The sequence below is a fragment of the Geotrypetes seraphini genome, chromosome 4, assembly GCF_902459505.1.
Source record: "Geotrypetes seraphini chromosome 4, aGeoSer1.1, whole genome shotgun sequence".
Lineage (NCBI taxonomy): Eukaryota > Metazoa > Chordata > Amphibia > Gymnophiona > Dermophiidae > Geotrypetes > Geotrypetes seraphini.
The window spans coordinates 221,295,610-221,316,473 of record NC_047087.1 but is presented as its reverse complement, the minus strand read 5'-3'; the positions used below and the strand labels follow the sequence as shown (position 1 = coordinate 221,316,473).

At 42.7% G+C, this 20,864-nt stretch overlaps 1 protein-coding gene and 1 long non-coding RNA gene across 3 annotated transcripts in view; one reads left to right on the top strand and one right to left on the bottom strand.

Moving 5' to 3' along the window:
- The window catches only part of ANXA11 (annexin A11), a 114,480-nt gene that overhangs the window by 60,411 nt on the left and 33,205 nt on the right, over positions 1 to 20,864 (top strand). For both annotated transcript variants that reach the window (XM_033941686.1, XM_033941688.1), the window contains exon 4: positions 10,584 to 11,024. In XM_033941686.1, coding sequence (XP_033797577.1) covers positions 10,584 to 11,024 — 441 coding nt within the window. The remainder of the gene's footprint in view (positions 1 to 10,583; positions 11,025 to 20,864) is intronic.
- On the bottom strand, positions 203 to 1,205 carry LOC117359253. Its single transcript, XR_004539194.1, has 3 exons — positions 1,153 to 1,205; positions 606 to 1,044; positions 203 to 519 (listed from the first exon to the last, which is right to left on the bottom strand). It is a non-coding gene; the product is annotated as an uncharacterized LOC117359253 (long non-coding RNA).

Sequence of the window (20,864 nt, the reverse complement as noted above, 5' to 3'; positions counted from 1 at the left end):
CATCCCTCATCCTCCCAAGTTGGGCAGTAGTTACCATGTTGCAAGGGAAAAGACAATGGCAAACCACTCTGGTATTGGGCCAAGAAAATTGCAAAAGGGATTCTGTGCTTGCAAGGAATCAGTTCAACTCAAGGGCACATCTAGATCTCGATTATTCTTAAAACATGGAACAAAAGATGATGTCGCAGATGTAAAAAAAAAAAAAAAAAATCAATAGAGCTCATAATATCAACATGCATCACAAAAGTATTTTGTAAATCTTTTTTTCTTCTTTTAGAATGCGGAAAGGACCTCAGTAGGCTACATCCAAACTAACATTTTTCATTCAAGCTAGGATTATCAGTAGCAAGCCTCCTCATCGGTCCTAAACTTTACATTCCACCGTTATGAAATAAATTTCTAATTTTCATTTTTTTTCTTTTATAAATATTTTAAATTTACTTATCTTTGAATTAAAGCTGCTCGATGCCCCGACATGAAAATCATGTTTCGCTGTGTCACCATATCAAGGAGCAATACCTGCAACGCATCAGCAAACAAGAGGTTCAGATTAGAAACAACTTTAAATCCTACATATTCATATTAGTAGTTTAACATCAACTTACTATTCAGATGACTCATCGCCAGCCTACGAAGATTTTAAAGATGGTGGCTGTGTCTTAACTCCTTATTTAAATATAGTATATCAACACTATCATTGGTCACCTTATAGTTCCAAACACATTAACTTAAATTCATAAACTGCTACAGTCAGCTGGAGCACCTAGTGAACACTCAGACCCACAACTTTATCCCAGTGAAATCACGGGGTAGCTGTGTAAAGAGACCATCATAGTGGTTCACAGTCTCACCCACCTTAACAGCAAAACTTGTGCTGCATCACTGTAAACACAAGAACAAAACAAGAAATAACTTATCTTGCAATGGTGGGTAATAATCAATACAGCTACTCCGGGCACCATCTTAATTGCTTCAACTGCATACATGCAATTCTCCGGCCCCCCAACCTAGGTTTCACCAAATGGCTTCTTCAGGAGGGGTACACTAAATAAAAAAGTAACTCTGATTAACACCAAGCACTCCAGCACACACACAAAACTTCTCAAACACTCCTCAAATCACAAAATACATTGCACTCTGCCTCTGGCTTACCGGGAGGGGAACTCCACGCTGCTAACAGAAACGCTGCTGGCGTCGGATTACACAACAGCAAGCCACACCTCTTTAAATACTCCCACACATCTGACATCATACAAGATGTTACTACTGAAAACTTGCTCCCCTTATAACTGAAACCAGTCTATTTCACTGCTTAATCCTGCTGGGGCCAGGGTATGCCACTGAAAAATAAACTTGTGTTCCTGATATAACAGATACTGCACAACATTACCTGTATCCTTATATGCTCGCATTAACACAGTGTATTTTACATCCTCAATCATGTGATTCTGCTCTAACCAATGAACAACTAAGGGAGCCGACACACGTTTGCATCAAATGTTGCTCAAATGTTCAGCTATGCGAACTTTAATCATGCGACGTGTATGTCCTATATAATACAAGCCGCAAGGGCATGCAATACAAAAACTACTGCATGAGACTGACAATTGGTCCCAGTGCGCAGATAAAATTTCTTACCCCCTGATCCAGGAATCAGCATATGGTCAGTGTTAAGGACATGAGAGCAGTACACACAATGTTGACAACTAGCATGAGGACCCCCTCTGCATGGCTGAGTGGGACCTTGATGTTTGAGGATTTGAGCCAAATTTCGCCCCCGAGTAAAAGCAAACAGGGGGGCTTCCCTCATGCTCTCATGGACCTGCAACACTGACCAGTGCTTCAAAATGATCTGTTTAACTTGATGACTACAGCTAGAATACGGCAGAACACATACCGTGGCCCCTTCTCTCTTACGTTCTTGGGGGTGAAACAACCATTCCCGCCGTCAATCGCGGGCTCTTTTCCATGCCAATTTCACCACCCTGGATGGATACCCTCGCTCTATAAACTTCCCATATAACTGAGCAGCCTGCTGGTGAAAATCCAAATCGTCAGAGCAGACCCTCCGCAATCTCAAAAATTGCCCCACCGGAATACTGTCACGGAGGGGCTTTGGGTGGAAACTATTGTAGTGGAGGAGCGTGTTACGATCGGAAGGCTTCCTATACAGAGTAATCACATAATGTACCTCTGCATCAATATTAGATTTTGCAACTAAAATATCTAAGAAAGATATAGTGTCACTGCTCACCGTATAAGTGAGCTTAATGTTAGCATCCATGTGATTTAATTCTTTAAGGAATTCTTCCAATTCGTCACACTCCCCATTCCACATTAGGAAAATATCATCAATAAATCGCTTCCAAAGGCCAATTTTACTGAACCAACGAGAAGTATACACATAGCGCTCTTCATATTGAGACATATAGAGGCAAGCGACAGAGGGGGCAACAGTAGCCCCCATCGCCACCCCCTTAGTCTGTATGAAATACTTATCTTCAAAATGAAAATAATTCTGAAGTATGACAAATTCAGCCAATGTACCCACCAATTCCTGTTTCTGTACTGGCAAATTAGATTTACCCAAGGACTGCCTGATAATTGTTAAAGACGCCGATTGGGGGACATTGGTGTACAGTGCTGTTACATCAGCCGTGACTAAGAATTTACAGTCCTTACCTTCATATTCCTCTAAACATTGAAGGAAGTGAAAGGAGTCACGCACATAAGATTTAGCCATAGACACCTGCTTACAGATAAAACCATCGATATACCTAGAGAGAGGCTCCAGCACTGACCCAATGCCCGCTACAATCGGACGGCCCGGAGGGCAAGTGAGGGACTTGTGGATTTTAGGGGTAAAATAGATATACGGGATTTCAGGAAATTCAACAGTCAAACACTTAAATTCCCTACTCGTGATTACTCCCTCATCTCGGGCCCTATTCAAAACATTATCAGTCAAACCCTTAATATCCTGAGTGGGATCACTGTTGATCTTCCTATAGAAACCTACATCCCCTAATTGACCCATAGCTTCATCATGATATTGTTTATAATCCTGTATCACAATCCCGCCGCCTTTGTCTGCGCGCTGGATGATGATAGTAGGATCTTGCTGCAGAGACCTAAGTATGTTAAACTGTTGCAAAGATAAATTAGATCCAAATCTATTTTCATGAGAGGACTCAAATAATTCAATATCCTGGAGTACTAGTTTTTCAAACGCAGCCACAGAGACGTCAGGTGCTCCTGGAGGGATCCACTTAGATTTAATATTCATCCCTCTTGGTAAATCCACAGTTTCCGAAATGAATGACTTATCAGAGAAAAAAGTTCTTAACAGTAACACCCGAAAGAACCTAAATAAGGACGCTCGGGTTTGGAATGCATCATATTTATTAGATGGCACAAATGACAGGCCTTTAGCCAGAAGGTCCTCCTCAGCCCTGATGAGAACCCACGAGGATAAATTGAACACCCCCGTATTTATTTGCGGGTTGACTTCTTGATTCTGTTGGCTTTGGGTCTCACCACTGGATCCATCGATTCCGCCGCATCTCCTGGTGGTCATGTGATTTATCAGACCAGTCAGTAAAGACCACTCCGAAAGCAGTGGGGAATTTAAACAAAAGTCATCCATTTTGGAGGTCGAATGGATGACTTTAGTTTAAATTCCCTGCTGCTTTCGGAGTGGTCTTTACTGATTGGTCTGATAAATCATGTGACTATACTGTATTTTAACAATTATTATTATTTTTTTTTTTTTTTTTACAGTTTTTGGTACCTTTGACATTCAAAGGAGCAAATTATAACCCACAAATTACAGTATATAGGTACTTTCTCTGTCCCTAGTGGGCTCATAATCTAAGCTTTCTTGAGAGACTACCATCTCTATCTTAAATCCCAACAGAGAGAGTAAGTTTGTGGCTGCAAGCTTTTAAGGAAAGAATAGATTTTTTTCCATTTTAATTAATTAATTTTATTTTTTGCTGGTTATTAGGGTAAACATCATGTGTTTTTATTTAAAGGCACAGCAATTCCTTCTTTTTTTCATTTTGGGTTCATAGGAGAAACATGTAGTACATTGACTCCTAAGTGCAGAATGGCATTTTATATAACAACAAAGAGGTAATACTTTTACCCAAATTATAGCTACATGGTGTTAAGTTTCATATTAGGAGTTTTTACCCAGGAAAAAGATTTAGGTGTCGCAACCTTGTGAGGCAGCAACCAAGAAAGCAAATAGAATGTTAGGAATTATTAGGAAAAGAATAAAGAATAAAATAAAGGATTTCATGATGCCTCTGTATTGCTCCATAGTGCTCTGTTTTCATATTCTAGTTCCACTTCATCCACTCTGAATTTCAGTAGCTACATGGTCTAATGCTGGGAGAAAGTGGTTATGAGGTGCTCCATGGGACAGAGTCAGTTCTAATTCTGAGAAGGGAATTTAACTGGGGAAATGTTTTATTTTATGGCAGTAAGCACTGATGTGACTTTTAATAAAGTTAATCGTTTAAGCTGTACTCAGTCATGTTTTTGTCTGTGTACTGCATTTATGCCCATCACTTCTCTTAATAAGATGAAGTCAAATGTTCTCAGATCCAGAGTTAAATGGTAATTGAAATGAGAACATGCTGGATGATAGCCAGTTGTCTGGGCAATCATCTCTTTAAGTATTTCTTGTGGTCAGTGGACATTGCAACATTAATGAACGCTGTGCAATAATAATTCAGCAAAGTTGCATTTCACTCTGTTGGCTGAAATAAGGTAGCCGAAGTGCTTATTTCAGAGAAGTTTATGCTGCCTCTTTGTAATGCAAAAGAATTTGACACTGAAATATAGGTTCTATTATTTGACTGAAATGGGAAATCTGCAAACCAAAGATGATGCTTGAACATAAAGGGGACAATTTTCTGGAAGCTACTCAGTGGTAATTTTGCCAGCTAATTTAAGGCAGTTTCAGCTGCAGATTTCATGTGCAGGACCAAAGAAACAGGCAGAATTCCAAAATCTAAATGGATGGATGAGAAAATGGTGGAGGGGAAGGATCTAGATATGTTTAGAACCGGATGACATTCTAGGGAAGGAGAGCCTGTTTGGAAAAGATGGGTTCCACCTGAACTAAGGTGGAACCTGGCTGCTGGCACAAACATTAAAAAAGGAGAGAGCAGCTTTAAAAATTCAGATCTGGAGAAAAGCCAAGTCCCTCAAGAGTGCACAGTTCAGATTGAGGTATCAAAACAAGAGAGGTGCGATGAATGCAAAAGTAGCCCAGGTACCTTTATTTGAAGGGTATACAGACTTGAAGATTGTAAATTATCTCTGCCAGATGCCAGTCAGATTGTAAATAGAAACAAAAAGCATTCATTTTTATGTCTCTTTCCAAATGCTAGAAGCCTAAAAATCAAGATGGGATGGGAGAGTTAGAATATATAGCACAGAATGAAGAGATTGATATAATAGGCATCTCTAGTGCATTAAAACAGAATGGTGAAGTTTATGGAATCTGGTGGATTACAGGACCGGAGGCAACATGGATTCACTAGAGGTAGGTCTTGTCAGACAAATCTGATCAATTTCTTTGACTGGGTGTCCAGATAATTGGATAGAGGGTGTATGCTAGATGTGGTGTATTTGGATTTTAGCAAAGCCTTTGATAGTGTTCTACACAGATATCAATAAATAAACTGAGTGCCCTCGGGATACGCCCCAAAGTGACAGGCTGGGTCAGGAACAGGTTGAGTGGAAGATGACCGAGGGTAGTGGTCAATGGAGAACACACTGAGGAAAGGGATGTTACCAGTGGTGTGCCTCAAGGTTCTGTTCTTGGGCCTGTTCTTTTTAACATTTTTATAAGCGATATTGCTGAAGGGCTGTCAGGTAAGATTTGCCTCTTTACGGATGATACCAAATCTGCAATAGATGGTGTGAATAACAAAAAGAAAGACCTAGTGAAGCTTGAAGAATAGTCTGAAATTTGGAAGCTAAATTTAATGCTAAGAAATGCCCCAGTGCCATATTGCCCTGAACTCCCCACACCCACACCCACTCACCCAGAGAGACAGCAGCTATCTATTGTAGCTGGGAACTTCTAAGTTCTGTCCAGGTTGTCTTGGGAAAAGTTCAATTATAGGTGCAGGACATCCAAGTCTAAGCACGCCCCAAACCCACCCATAACACATTTCCCAGCACACCCCTTGGATCTCTGGACGCACAGTAGTTGGGACGCCTTGCAAGACTTCCAGAAAGATGGTTTCAAAAATAAGCATTTGGATGCCTCAGTGATTAGGACGCTCAAGTATAACAATTTTGGGACATCTTTATTTTTTGATTATGAGCCGCATAGTGTTTTTAAACACATTTTCAGGTTTGTTTGTTTTTAAGTATATTATTCATAATAATGTTTTAATATGCATAAATCAAAATAAGGTGCATTCATTTGGAGGTTTGATGCACGTAAAAGTGATTTCACATGCATTCGTTACACTCATAAAATTTTCCAAACCAAAAGTGCTGAGTACATCCCTGTATCATGTTTTATACTACGAATAGTAGTAGGAGGTTCATATTTCAGTTATAAGTGATTTTTTTGTCATTTTCAATGCAAGTCTTTTTCTTGTTGTAATCCACAATGAATCCATTGGAGAAATTGCAGACTATAAGACATTTTAGCATAGCATAATTCAGTGTACTGTGGTTCTATTTCCTTTTGTTTTGTTAAACTCATTTATTTTATTTAAAATATTTATCCACCTAAAACCTAGGCTGGAGGAGTTGCCATACAGTGAGAGATTAGAGAAACTGGGCCTCTTCTCCCTTGAAAAGAGGGGACATGATGGAAACATTCAAGATAATGAAGGGAATGGACTTAGTATCGTGCTATGGTGCGCCCGCACCTGGAGTACTGTGTTCAGTTCTGGTCGCCGTACCGCAAGAAGGACATGGAGGTACTTGAGAGGGTCCAGAGAAGAGCAACTAAGCTAATAAAAGGCATGGAGGACCTCTCATATAATGACAGACTGAAAAAGCTAGGGCTTTTCTACCTGGAAAAGCGGAGACTTAGAGGAGACATGATAGAAACCTTCAAGATCATGAAGGGCATAGAAAAAATAGACAGGGACAGATTTTTCAAATTAAAGGGATCAATAAGTACAAGGGGGCACTCAGAGAAATTGAAAGGGGAGAGGTTTAGAACAAACGCCAGGAAGTTCTTTTTCACACAGAGGGTGGTGGATACATGGAACGCGCTACCGGAGGATGTGATAAACAGGAGCACGCTACAGGGGTTCAAGGAAGCTTTGGATAGGTACTTGGAAGACAAAGGGATTGAGGGGTACAGATAAGAGTAGAGGTAGATTATAGGGATGGGATTAGAGGTAAGTTACAAAATTAATCAGGGACCACTGTTTCAGGCACTAGGCCTGATGGGCCGCCGCGGGAGCGGACCGCTGAGCAAGATGGACCTCTGGTCTGACTCAGCGGGGGCAAATTCTTATGTTCTTATGTTCTTAGTAGATAAAGACAGGTTGTTCACCCTCTCCAAGGTAGAGAGAACAAGAGGGCACTCTCTAAAGTTAAAAGGGGATAGATTCCGTACAAATGTAAGGAAGTTCTTCTTCACCCAGAGAGTGGTGGAAAACTGGAACACTGTTTCAGAGGCTGTTATAGGGGAAAACACCCTCCAGGGTTTTAAGACAAAGTTAGACAAGTTCCTGCTGAACCAGAACGTACGCAGGTAGGGCTGGTCTCAGGGCACCTGGGGGCCACAGTGAGAGCAGATTGCAAGGCACAATGGACCACTGGTCTGACCCAGCAGTGGCAATTCTTATGTTCTTATCCAAAATTTTCAAAACATGCAAACATTTAAAATAAACAGTTAAATCCCAAAAATTAAACCAATAGGCAAACTGAAAAACATAACAACAGAAAACTCCTCATTTCAGTGGGTTTTTAACAACTTCCTAAACCTTAACTTATTTTCACAAAAACGTAAAATCCCAGGCAAGCTGTTTGACAAACTTGGCCCGGCCACTGAAAAAGCAGATTTTGCTGTATCAGTATAAGATGGTGTCTTGCCTCCCTTTCCCACTTCTAACAGCATATGACTCTCTGATCTTAGTGAATGCCCTGGCCTATATATTTGCAAAAAAATCATTAAAATGAGCAGGCTGTTTGTTGTATATCCTCTGATGGATCAGTTTCAAGATCTTATACTGAATATGAAATTGTACTGGGAGTTAATGAAGCTTCTTTAATTTGGTTATTCCATCAGCATGCGAGCAGCAGAATTTTGTAGAACCTGTGATGCTCGTACATGAGCAGCTGCCATACCCAAATACAGCGTATAAATCACTGGCAATGTATTTGTAAATATGCAATTTCTTTATCTGGTCTATAGTCCATATATATCCCCAAAACTAGAATAATCCAGATAACTCAATCATTTAACTCTTCTTGGAAACCTCAGCCCCACCACTCCTCCGCTGTGTTAACTTAGAACTGCGGGAAGCATTACGTGGTGCCTCATCATTGGCCTTCCATTTTACTATCTTTAGAGTTACATTCATGCATCGTCTATATCAAAAAATACTTTTGTTGCTCACATGAATAAATATCCACCATTAAATATATAAATATAAAGTGCTTGGTACTTAGCTTTGATATTTAGCTCAACTTAATATTCAGCCAACATCTGGGAGTCAGACCCGACATGTTTCGCCCAAAACGAGCTGTGTCAAGGGTCCCCCGAGGTGGCTGTCGTCATCCAACTCAGTTGCTGGTATATGAGAAAGATCTTTGATGAGGTCCACCTCGGGGGACCCTTGACACAGCTCGTTTTGGGCGAAACATGTCGGGTCTGACTCCCAGATGTTGGCTGAATATTAAGTTGAGCTAAATATCAAAGCTAAGTACCAAGCACTTTATATTTATATATTTAATGGTGGATATTTATTCATGTGAGCAACAAAAGTATTTTTTGATATAGACGATGCATGAATGTAACTCTAAAGATAGTAAAATGGAAGGCCAATGATGAGGCACCACGTAATGCTTCCCACAGTTCTAAGTTAACACAGCGGAGGAGTGGTGGGGCTGAGGTTTCCAAGAAGAGTTAAATGATTGAGTTATCTGGATTATTCTAGTTTTGGGTTACCCAAATACAGAGCATGGTTACATCTTGTACCAATAAGCTGGTTGATGGAGTCTCTTATTTACTCATACTCTTCTTGAAAATAAAATAAATTATTTAAATTACAATAACAAAATTAAAAACAAATCTTGCATTTGGGAGAGAATTATGATCTCTGTGCTTTAATTATAAGCAATGGCTTTCATTCTGTTTCAATGTACAGGTAGCATCTTGCTTAATTACTGGATATATTCACGTATAGGTTTCAAAATTTATGATCGATTTTATTCAGAAGTCAGAGGGTGATCGTCTGGGTCCAGCATTTCCCTTCCCTATCCCACTGTTGGATCCAGTACCTCATTTCCCATGGCCTCTCCCAGTCCTACAGCAGCATATTTTTCCTCCTTCCTTCCCTATATAGTTGCTTTCCTCCTCCCTGTCCCGTCCCCGTGAGTTTTGTCGCTGTCCCTGTCCTTGCCCCATTCCTGTAAGCTTTGCCTTAACCACACAAGCCTCAAACACTTATGATTTCAAAGTGTTTGAGGCTTGTGCAGATGAGGACAGAACTTGCAGAAATGGGGCAGGGACAGGAAAAGAACTCCCGGGGACAGGATGAGAAAAGAACTCTGCAGGGAGGGGGGAAAACTTGTCCCCGTGTCCCTACCTCTTCCTGAAGAAACAATGCTTTTTTTTTCACTGGCACAGGGCCTTCCTATGCGGCCCACACTCAAGTCCACACAACCCATCTCATCCTCTGCTTGTGACATGTTTCCTGTTGGGCAGAGAGTATGTTTGAACATGAATAGAAAGGCACCATGTTTCATAGAAACAGCTAATGAAACCACTGTTGGCAGAGTATATAAAGAGAGGGGAAGAATATGCTGTTGGCTGATGCCCACAGGACTGTTGGGAGACCACAGAAGATTAGTCACTGGACTCCTAGAGGGGGAGAGAGGAGATAATGACCATGCAGTCTATACATGATGGGAGTGAAAGTTTTATAATGCAGCTTGTATACAAAGTTGACCTAAATCTATAGTAATTTTGTGTATAATGTGTATTCATTTTATGCAGGGAGTGCTGGTAAGAGTTATGAACTGATCTTAATTATTTGTTAGTGCACTTCATAAGAGAGATGTGTATGTGCATACAATTATATTATATTAAGATGTACAAAATTTGTATATTAATGCGAGATATGTATGTTTTGGTCACCAGTTTAATATCGGAGCCCCCTTATTTCAACACATAAAATGTTTGGTTTGGTTTACCTTATTAGAATAAGGTTCCATTGGTTGGGTGGAAACATACCTGCTGTGGAGCTTCATGTGGTTTCTCTATTTTAACAGGACTGAATTTTCTTACTATGAATAGTTTATTAAACCTAGTTTGTGCATCATTTTGAATGGTTTTGATATGCCTGTTTAAATCCTCTTAATTGCAGCCTTCCAATTTTCCAGCCACATTTGGGGGACCGAATCCAGGACAAAGTATGTTTCCTTCTGGATCAGTAGGGGGCTTCCCTCCTATTCCTTCTGGGAGCTTTGGAGCACCTCAACCAGGGCAACAGCCACAAGTACCCTCGTACGGAATGTACCCACCGCCAGGAGGAAATCCACCATCAGGAATGGCTGCTTATAATCCAGGATACCCAGGAGGGCAACCAATGCCACCTGCAGGGCAGCAGCCTGGTATGCCACTCCCAGGACAGCAGCCTGGCATGCCATATCCAGGGCAACAACCTGGCTTGTATCCAGGGCAGCAGCCTGGCATGCCACCTCCGGGGCAGCAGCCAGGTATGCCAAGCTATCCTTCAGTCCCTGCTGTTAATCCTTCAATGCCATCTTACCCATCACCCAGTGTGCCTGCAGTCACTCCTAGCAAGGTACGGTAAGAGTATGTTCATTATTCTGTAGTAATTTAGTAAATGTATTTGTGACCTAGTTGAATAGAGAGAGAAGTTGGGTGTCTGTTCACTTAGAACAATATTTGTATATTGCTTCTCCAAAACACGAAGGATTCAAAGTTTTAAGATGAAAGTTAAGAACTAAAAATTTGATTAGAGTCCTGCTTATACTCTGTGTGGGGGAAAAAAAGAATATGATACATTTGACAGAAAGTTTATGGTATCCTTAGCTGGTTGTAATTCCTGAGATAACTTTCTGTACAGTAATACAAGGGTTGTAAGGTTCTGGAATGAACACTAGTGCATGGGCCCCAGCCAGTGGTTGTCTTGGCAATGACTGGGCCAACATAAATTGGAAGAGGTTTATATTTTTAGTTTGACTCATTGCCCAGTTAAACTCTGAGGATATGGTAAACACAGTTAATGTAGCTGGGTTTAAGAAAGATTTGGACAAATTCCTGGAGGTGAAGCCCATAAACTCTTAAGGTAGACCCTGGGAAAATCGTTCTACTCCATGTGGTTCTGCCAGGTACTTGTGATCTGGATTGGCCACTGTTAGAAACAAGATATTGGGTTTGATAGACCTTTGGCTTGATCCAGTATTATGATTCTTTTATAGAATACTAGTCTTATAGCCCGTTACATTAACGGGTGCTAGAATATATGTGTGTGTGTCTCTCTTTATTTCTTTTTCTCTCTCTCTCTCCTTAGCCGCTTTCTTTCTTTCTGTCTTTCTTTTTCCTTGGCTGTCCATCACCACCCCTTGCCTGCTCCCCCTGTCCATTCTCCCTTCCTTTTACCTCCCCTGTGTCCACCACCACCCCTTCACAGCTCTCCTTATGCAGCAGCAGCCCTTCTCCCTTTGTTTTACCTCCCCCCTGTCCAGCAGCACCTTTCTTCTCCCCCTGTCCAACATTAGGCCTCCGTTCCTTTTTCTTCACCCACCCCCTGTCCATCAGCACCTCTTTCCTTCTCCCCCTGTCCAGCAGTAGGCGTCCCTTCCTTTTTCTCCCCCCCTCCTCCTTCTTATCCCTATGATACAGTTACTAAACTAAACTAAACTAAACCTTAGGTTTGTATACCGCACCATCTCCGCGTGCGCAGAGCTCGGCACGGTTTACAGAGGTTGAGAGGAAAGGAACTACAAGGAAAGGAAATAGGAGAGGGACTGAGGAGATAGAGGGGGACAGGATACTAGAGCACGGGAGGTGATTAGATTTTTGAAAAGAGCCAAGTTTTCAAGTGTTTGCGGAAGGATTGGAAGGAGCTAGAATTTCTGAGCGGGGAAGAAAGGTTGTTCCAGAGTTCTGTGGTTCTAAAGGGGAGGGATGTTCCAAGTTACCTTGCTCTGCCCCTGATCAGAGGTTCCCAACAGCCGCCCAGTTGCACCCATTGGAAAAGTTCCCTCTGCGGCATCCCGCACCCCTCCTGACGCAACTCCCGCTGTCTTTCTTTCTTTCTGTCTGTCTCTGTCCCTGGCCCCCTATGTCTGTTTGTCTTTCTGTATATCTCCCTGCACCTGTGTCTTTCTTCTTGTCTTTCTGTCTCCCTTCCTCCCTTTATCTGTCTGTCCAAAGCAGCATTCCCTCCCCCTCCATTTCCCTCCCCCCACACCAGTTCCCTGTGCAGCAGCATTATTGTTTCCTCTACCCCCTTTCCCTTCCCACAGTCGCGACTACAAACGTGGGCCCAAGTCCTTTGCCGGCCCCCCCTTCCCTTCCCGCGGGTCCGAGTACACATGGCGATTCAAGCAGCGTGTCCAGCACACGCTGCTTCGGGTCCTTCTACTGGCCTGATTTACTCTTTCACGTCCGGAGCAAATCAGGATAGTAGAAGGCCCCGAAGCAGCGTGTGAAGACTGCTGGACACGCTGCTGAAATCGTCAGTCGGGGCCGCGGTAAGGGAAGGGGGGGGGGGGCGGCGGTGGAAATCTTCTTCTACCTTGCCTCTCCTCCACCGTCGGGAGTCAGCGCCAGGAGCTTTAACGGCTGGTGGTTCCGCGTTGAAACAATCGCGCGGCTCTTTGAAAACTGTGACGCCGCTTGAGCTGGGAGACGACGGAGAGGGCAGGGGGTGAGCCACGCATGCGCATTTCCTAGCTACAGCTCACGGAAAACGGACCCACGCTTAGGAAATGCGCACACGCGGCTTACCGTTTTATTATATTAGATAAGAAAATAAAACTCCAGAGATAGTTTTGAATGCAGGATCCTAGCCCTAGTTCCTATTAAACTGGAGGCCAAAAAGAACCAGAGAGAACTAGTAGGCTGGTTCCACCTACCCCTAAACTCCACTAAACTTTTTCCCTCCACCCTTAAACATAGATCATTTTACATCAGATTAGATGTGATACTATAACTGCTATATCTCTTATAATGAAGTCTATGTTCAATAATTTTTATTGGGATTTATATATATAATACAGTACAATATAACACAAGTCGTATGTATATATAAAAGGAAATAAAGAAACAATGCAAATAACAATTACTCATTAATGCTATCATGAATACAACAAAAAGACAGAATGGATGTACACCCCATTCAAACAGATCATCATGGTTTAACAGGCGCATGACTATAAGATTCCAATGGTTCCCATATTTTATTAAATTTATTTAACGCATTTAATCTTTTTGCAGCAACATGCTCAAATTAGCAGTTATACAAACGATATTCCACCAGGTTATGTATTCTACCATAGATACATCCTTCCAATATTTTAAGATAATTTTAATAGCCAAATTAAGCAAGATTCTTAATAATTTTGAGTGATCATCAGATATTGGCTGCCGAAGCCCCAAATGGCCCAATACAATGATATTTAATGTTAGTGGTTCTTTAATTCTCAGCAAGTTACAGATAGTGTCCCTAACTTTTAGCCAGTAATCACGTATATTATCACAGTAATACAGTGAGTGGATTAAAGTGCCGACCTCTTTTAAGCATGACCAACATTTATTTGATTTATCATTTTTATAAATTTAGATTTATAAGGTGTCCATATGGCTTTGTGAAACACAAAAAATATGGATTGTTTAATTGCAGCCGATCTTAATGACTTATGGTTGGAATTCCAAACCTGCTCCCAACATTGCTCAGAGGTGTCCTTCTTAATATCAAATTGCCACGTAGATTCCGTTCCTTTGGGATGAGAAAATAAATTAGCCTGCAATATTTTATACCACTTAGAAGCAGCCCCCTTTTTAGATGATATTACTGTCATAAAGGACAGCAGGCTTGGGGTGGAAGAATGAAGTTTAAACAGAAAAAAAAAAAAAATCATCAGTGAAAAGATATTCTCAGGAGTAGAAGAATACCCTGGAGTACTGTTTTTCAATGCAAGACCCAGGGGCCATTGGCAGCCCTTGGAGACCTCAGGGGTGGTTCTCATCATCGTTCAGGATTTTTTTCTCCTACATTGTGCTTCTCTATGCAAGCTTCCTACGGAAAGGGAAAATTGAATAAGGAGGAAGAACCGCATACTTGAAAAACCAGATATTTCTCAATACAAGTTTCAAGTTTATTAAGGTTTGTTGTACACGCAATATCAGATACATCAATGTGTATAACATTTTAAAAATAGGGGACAAAACAGAACAGTTTTATACAAATACATAGTATATACGTACAAATAAATAACTGGTACAGAAGGCGAGGGGGATGAATTACAATCTTTAAAGAAAGTGAAGAAACATTTAGGGAAAACACATCTTATGGGTAACAAGAAAAGATATAAGAGCAAAGATAAGCATAGACATAGAAACATAGAATACATTTGGAAATGCCCATTTCCTTCAGGATATCCCCAGTGAAATATCAGAAGGTGGACTGGAGGGGATGAATGTCACTGACACATACTGGTCAGTACTGTCTCGTCCCCATATGGGATGATATTTGGTGGCTGTCCTTCCTCTCGTTTAGATTTGAAGTGACGCAGATTAAAAAAATTAGTGCAGGCCATTGTCTTGGTGGTTAGAGCACAGGCCTGATAACCAGAAAAGCCCAGCTGAAATCCTACTACTGCTGCTTTTTGAGATCTTGGGCAAGTCACTTAATCCTGCATATCGACAGATACAAAAAACTAGATGTAACCCTTCCAGGGACAGGAAATACTGTAACCTGATTGTAACTGCTGAAAAGTGTGTGAGCTAAATCTAGATAAATAATAATTAGTACTAAGTCATTTTATAGGTTTTGCTTGTGATGCAGTCAGGAATTTATTCTAATGTCTAAGGTGACAATTCTACAAATTGGCGCCTTAATATAGGCACTGAGGGGCAGATTCTGTATAGGACGCTGGTCTCAGCAGCCACCTAAGAAGTTTCTAAGAATTGCACACTGGCGTTCTATACAGAATCGCATCTGCTCTCACGAACAGATGCCTAACCCCACCTAAGCACCCCAGTTCTCTAACTGTCACCCATGTCACAGGCACTGGTTAGAGAATTGAATTGCCATCAGCTGGTCATGGCAAGGAAATCACCCTGCTGTGATCAGCTGAGCAGCTGAGACAGGGACGGCCCACCCCCCACGAAGTCCTCTGGCAGGAAGGATGCTCACTCCCTTCTGCTGGAACACCCCCCCTCCCGAAACTTCTGACCCTCCCCCGACTGGTGACACACCTCCTCCAGTCCCCCACCCACACTTCCCACAAGCTTTGAGACCCTGCACCCCAAAGCATCCACAAACCCCCACCTACCCTATGTTTGTAAAACATCTGGCTGGAGGGGATGCTTATTGATCCGTCCCTACAAAGTCCTCCAGCAGGAGGAATGCCCACTTCCTCCTGCCATAAACTCACCCCTGGAACTTCTGACCCCCCCAATTGGTGACACACCCCTCCAGACCTCCCCACATACAATCCCTACAAGCTTCTAGACCCCACCAAACCTCACTCAACATGTATCTCTTTGTAAAAAGTCTGACTGGAGGGTGGGCTTTCCCCTTCCTAGTGCATTCTGGAATGCACTAAGAGTGGCCTAAGGCTCTGATTGGCCAGATGCCTAAGGCCTATCCTATGGTGTGGTGGGCCTGCTGGACAGAGCATATAAGCATTCTACAGTGGGATCTCTTAGAGAGAGGAAGAGATAATGGTTACTGCAAATGGGCAAACTAGATGGGCCATTTGGCCTTTATCTGCCATCATGTTTCTATGTTTCTATGTCTGTTTGAAATGTAGGCCAGAATTTTACCGGCCTACATTTCAGGCTCTGTCGCAGCCTTAGAGAGACACCTAGGGCCACTTAAGCTCATCCAAGACCACTTCTGGGTGAAACCACGACCATGCACAGCCTTGCACGAGCTTAAGTGTCCCGATACATCTCCCTCAACTGCAACAAACGCCTACAGTGTAGGCGGCCTACCTCGGGGGTGGGGTTATGGTTTTTTTTTTAAGAAAACATGTGTCCTGATTGACTGGTTAGACAGCGGCAGGACGCCTACTGCCACCTACAGTCGGGATGCCATTTATAGAATCTGGCCCTTATTCTGCAACAGTTTATGGAATACTAAATGCAAAGCCATTTTGCCACACCAACCTAAGTCGCATCATAAGTTGGCAAACCTAGGTGTGTCTTGGAATGTGCACAACTGATCGTATACTATAAGTTGCCCACATAGCTTGGTGACACACCCATGTTCCACCCACGTGGAGAAGCGTCACGAGTGGAGTGCTGCAGGTTTCGGTGCTCGGGCCCGTGCTCTTCAACATTTTTATAAAAGACCTGGAAATTGGTATGACGAGTGAGGTGATTAAATTTGCAGACAATACAAAATTATTCAGAGTAGTGAGGACTCAGAAAGATTGCGAAGATCTACAATGAGACATAAACACACTCGAGGAATAGGCCGCGAAATGGCAAATGAGGTTCAACGTGGACAAGTACAAGGTGATGCATGTCGGTAACAAAAATCAAATGCACGAATACAGGATATCTGGTGCTGTACTCGGAGAGAGCCCCTAGGAAATGGACTTGGGAGTACTTGTAGACAAGTCAATGAAGCCATCCGCGCAATGTGCGGCAGTGGTGAAAAGGGTGAACAGAATGCTAGGAATGATCAAGAAGGAGATCACAAACAGATCTAAGAAGGTTATCATGCCACTGTACTGGGCCATGGTGTGCCCCCACCTGTAATACTGCGTCCAACACTGGTCGCCGTACATGAAAAAGGACATGGTACTACTCAAAAGGGTCCAAAGAAGAGCGACAAAAATGGTTAAGGGACTGAAGGAGTTGCCTACAATGAGAGGCTAGAGAAACTGGGCCTCTTCTCCCTTGAAAAGAGGAGGCTGAGAGGGGATATGATAGAAACATTCAAGATATTGAAGGGAATTGACCTCGTAGAGAAAGAGAGATTGTTCACCCTCTCCAAGGTGGAAAGAACGAGAGGGTACTCTCTAAAGTTAAAAGGGGATAGATTCTGTACAAACATAAGGAAGAAGTTCTTCACCCAGAGAGTGGTAGAAATCTTGAATGCTCTTCAGAGACTGTTATAGGGGAAAACACCCTCCAGGGATTCAAGACAAAGTTAAACAAGTTCCTGCTGATCCAGAACTAACGCAGGTAAGGCTAGACTCAAATAGGGCACTGGTCTTTGACATAAGGGCTGCTGCGCAAGCGGACTGCTGGGCACGATGGACCAATGGTCTGACCCAGCAGCGGCAATTCTTAAGTTCTTATCTCCATTGTTGTTTTCTGCTAAGCACTTTACACACACCTATTATAGAAGAATGACTAACACTTACATGTATTGATTCCAAGCATGGGTGTAAATACTTTTATTCTAAAGTTTCACACAAAGGGGAGAAAAAAAAATCTACACAAGAAGCCAAAGTAATCAAGCTAACAAATGTTAATAAAGTCCCATGCATGTACAAATGAGACAATAGTGGAACAGGGACCCGGCACGGACCTTGTTTCTGCTAAGCTGCTTGCATCAGGGGTTCATGATAATCTCTCCCAGGTGCCTCTCCATAACAGTCTACATGCTGGGTCTGAGCCATGTGTTGAGGACAATCTGATCTTGGCTCTTTAGCTGAGACAGAGAATCTTTTTTTTTTTCCAGTCTATGAAAATGTGCTTTTAGGCAGATCTGAAGCCTCAGAAACATGTCACCAGCTCCATCCAACTAGCAGAAGATTCAGATTAATGTGCCAATTCCTTTGCATATGTCTTCCAGGCTCGAATGTTTTTTTTTTTTTTTTAATTCTACAATATATAAATGCTATTGGTGCTCAATGTTAAGCACCAATTTATAGAATTGTCTTTCACGTGATTTGAAAATGTAATTTATTTATTAGGATATATATAACACCTTTTTGAAGGAGTTCACTCAAGGCGGTATACAGCAAGAATAAGTCAAACATAAGCAATAGACAATTACAGCCGTTAGTACAGGCAGTCTCTGAGTTACAGACGCCCGACTTAAGTACGACTCATACTTAAGAACGTGGTTGCGGCTTCATTTGATTTCACTGAGCAGTATTTCCACTGGCATAGACTCCTCCCGCAGCAGATTCAGGAATGATGCATGGCCACATTAAGAACAGTGTGTGGTTGTGCATGCTGTACCTTAGAGGGAACACTGGTAGGGACAGTTGGTCCATTTGTCAGTAGGAGCAAAGGTAAGCAGCACGAATCTTAAAATCTACAAGTTCTGAGTTACATACAAATCCGACTTAAGAACAGCTTTAAAAACATAACTCATTCTTAACCCGGGGACTGCCTGTAATGCATTCTGTAAAAGTATAGATTATTTTCATAGGGCTATATTTTATATATATTCTATATATTGTGCCTAAGAAATTGGCACTGACTAGAATTGCGCTTTACACATAGATTCTACAAGGTGCACATACCTCTTATAGAATCACACTTACCACCTCTATGCGACACATAAGATAGGCTCAGGTATTTAGGCCAGCTAAAACCAGACCTAAATGCATGCCCCTAAGTTATGCATGCATCAGGTGGATTCTATAACAATGCATCTAACTTTTATGAATGCCCACAGTCCACCCCTGGCCAAGCCCCCTTTTCAGATTCATGCACTACAACTGGCTCTAACTTTTTACAGACTCAGACTTTCCGAGTTGTGTGTGTAACTTTTAATTTGTGTCGTGTCAAATTATGAGGTGTAAATTGCCAATTATCAGTGCCAATTAGACCAATTAAGTTGCGTGCATACATTGGCTATACATTGGCCATTTATAGAATTTGGGGGATGGTGTATGTATATATGTGTATGTCACACTATAACTATGGGAAATTGCTTAGTATGTGTCAAGTTAGGATAAAAACTTGTACCGAACCCCCCCCAAAAACCCCCCCCCCAAAAACCAAACAACACCAAACAAACAAAAAATCTTGTACTACTGTGTTTCCCCGAAAATAAGTCCTATTCCAAAAATAAGCCCTAGCATGTACATCATCAGTACACAGATGGCCCCAGCGAGAAGGCCCTGAAGCAACCTGTGAGTGCTGCTGGCCCGACGCTCCTCTGTAGCAAGGTATTTATGGTTGTGGTTGGCGGGGATCAGTTGGGAGGGAAGGATAGAGAGTCATTGGCAGTTCGTCTGCACAGTGGGGGTGGCAGCAGGTGTTCAATGGTTCTGCAGCATGAGGGATGGAAGGGAGGGAAGGATGTAAGTTGGGCAAGGGTTCTGCTGCACAGGGGGATGGAAGGGAGGGAAGGATGGAAGCTGGGCAAGGGTTCTGCTGCACAATGGGATGGGAGGGAGGGAAGGATGGAAGCTGAGCAAGGGCTCTGCTGCATGAGGGATGGGAGGGAGGGAAGGATGGAAGCTGCACAGGGGGATGGGAGGGATGGAGGGGTAGAAAGATGCTGCAGAGGGAAGGCACAAGGGGATGGGTGAGAGGGGAGGAAAGATGTTGCACATGTGGGGGAAAGCAAAGAGGAAGAATTGGGGTGAAGGAGAGGAATAGAGAGATGATCATGTACATGAAAAAAATAAGCCCTACCCAAAAATAAGACCTAGTGCCTTTTTTGGGCCCCAAATGAATACAAGACACTGTCTTATTTTCGGGGAAACACGGTATAACTATGGCAAATTGTAACCTGTTAACTGTATATTATGTATGTTAACCTGTAACCCATCCTGCAGTCTTTGGGGAGAACAGGATAGAAAACAAATTAAATAAATAAATAAAATATATAGCCCAGATATTTGAATTGTTTGAGTAGACTCACCTGGAACAAGAAAGGTAGAACAGCTGAATCAAATTACTGTATTTTTTGCTCCATTAGATGCACCTGACCATAAGACGCACCCTAGGTTTAGAGGAGGAAAATAAGAAAAAAAATATTCTGAACCAAATTCTCCCTGCCAGGCTCTGCACCCAACCCCACACTCCTTGCCAAGCTCTGCACCCTGTCCCCCCCTCCCTGCCAGGTTCTGTACCCTGTCCCCCCTCTGATGGTCTAGTGGTAGGCCAGGACAGGGCAGGCAGGCCTAGTGGCTGGCAAGCAGGTAGGGATGGGACAGGGCGGGTAGGTAGGTAGGCAGGCAGGCAGGCGTCCCCCATAGGCAGGCAGCAGGAAAGCCCAGACCTTCCTCCCTATTTTTAATTCGGGAAGGCCGGCAGGCTGGCATACCCAAGCCTCTTCCTTCTCACCCCCCCCCTCCCAGGCAGGTGGCAGGCAGGCCCTGGCCCTCTTCCTCCTCCCCGCCGCCCCCCACACGTACCTTTTTTTTTTTTTTTACTTCTGAATGCATCGTCTCACTGAGAGCAACGGACAAGACTGGCTGCCTGGTTCCCGCCACTTCCTCTGAGAACTGCCAGCTGATGTGGCTGC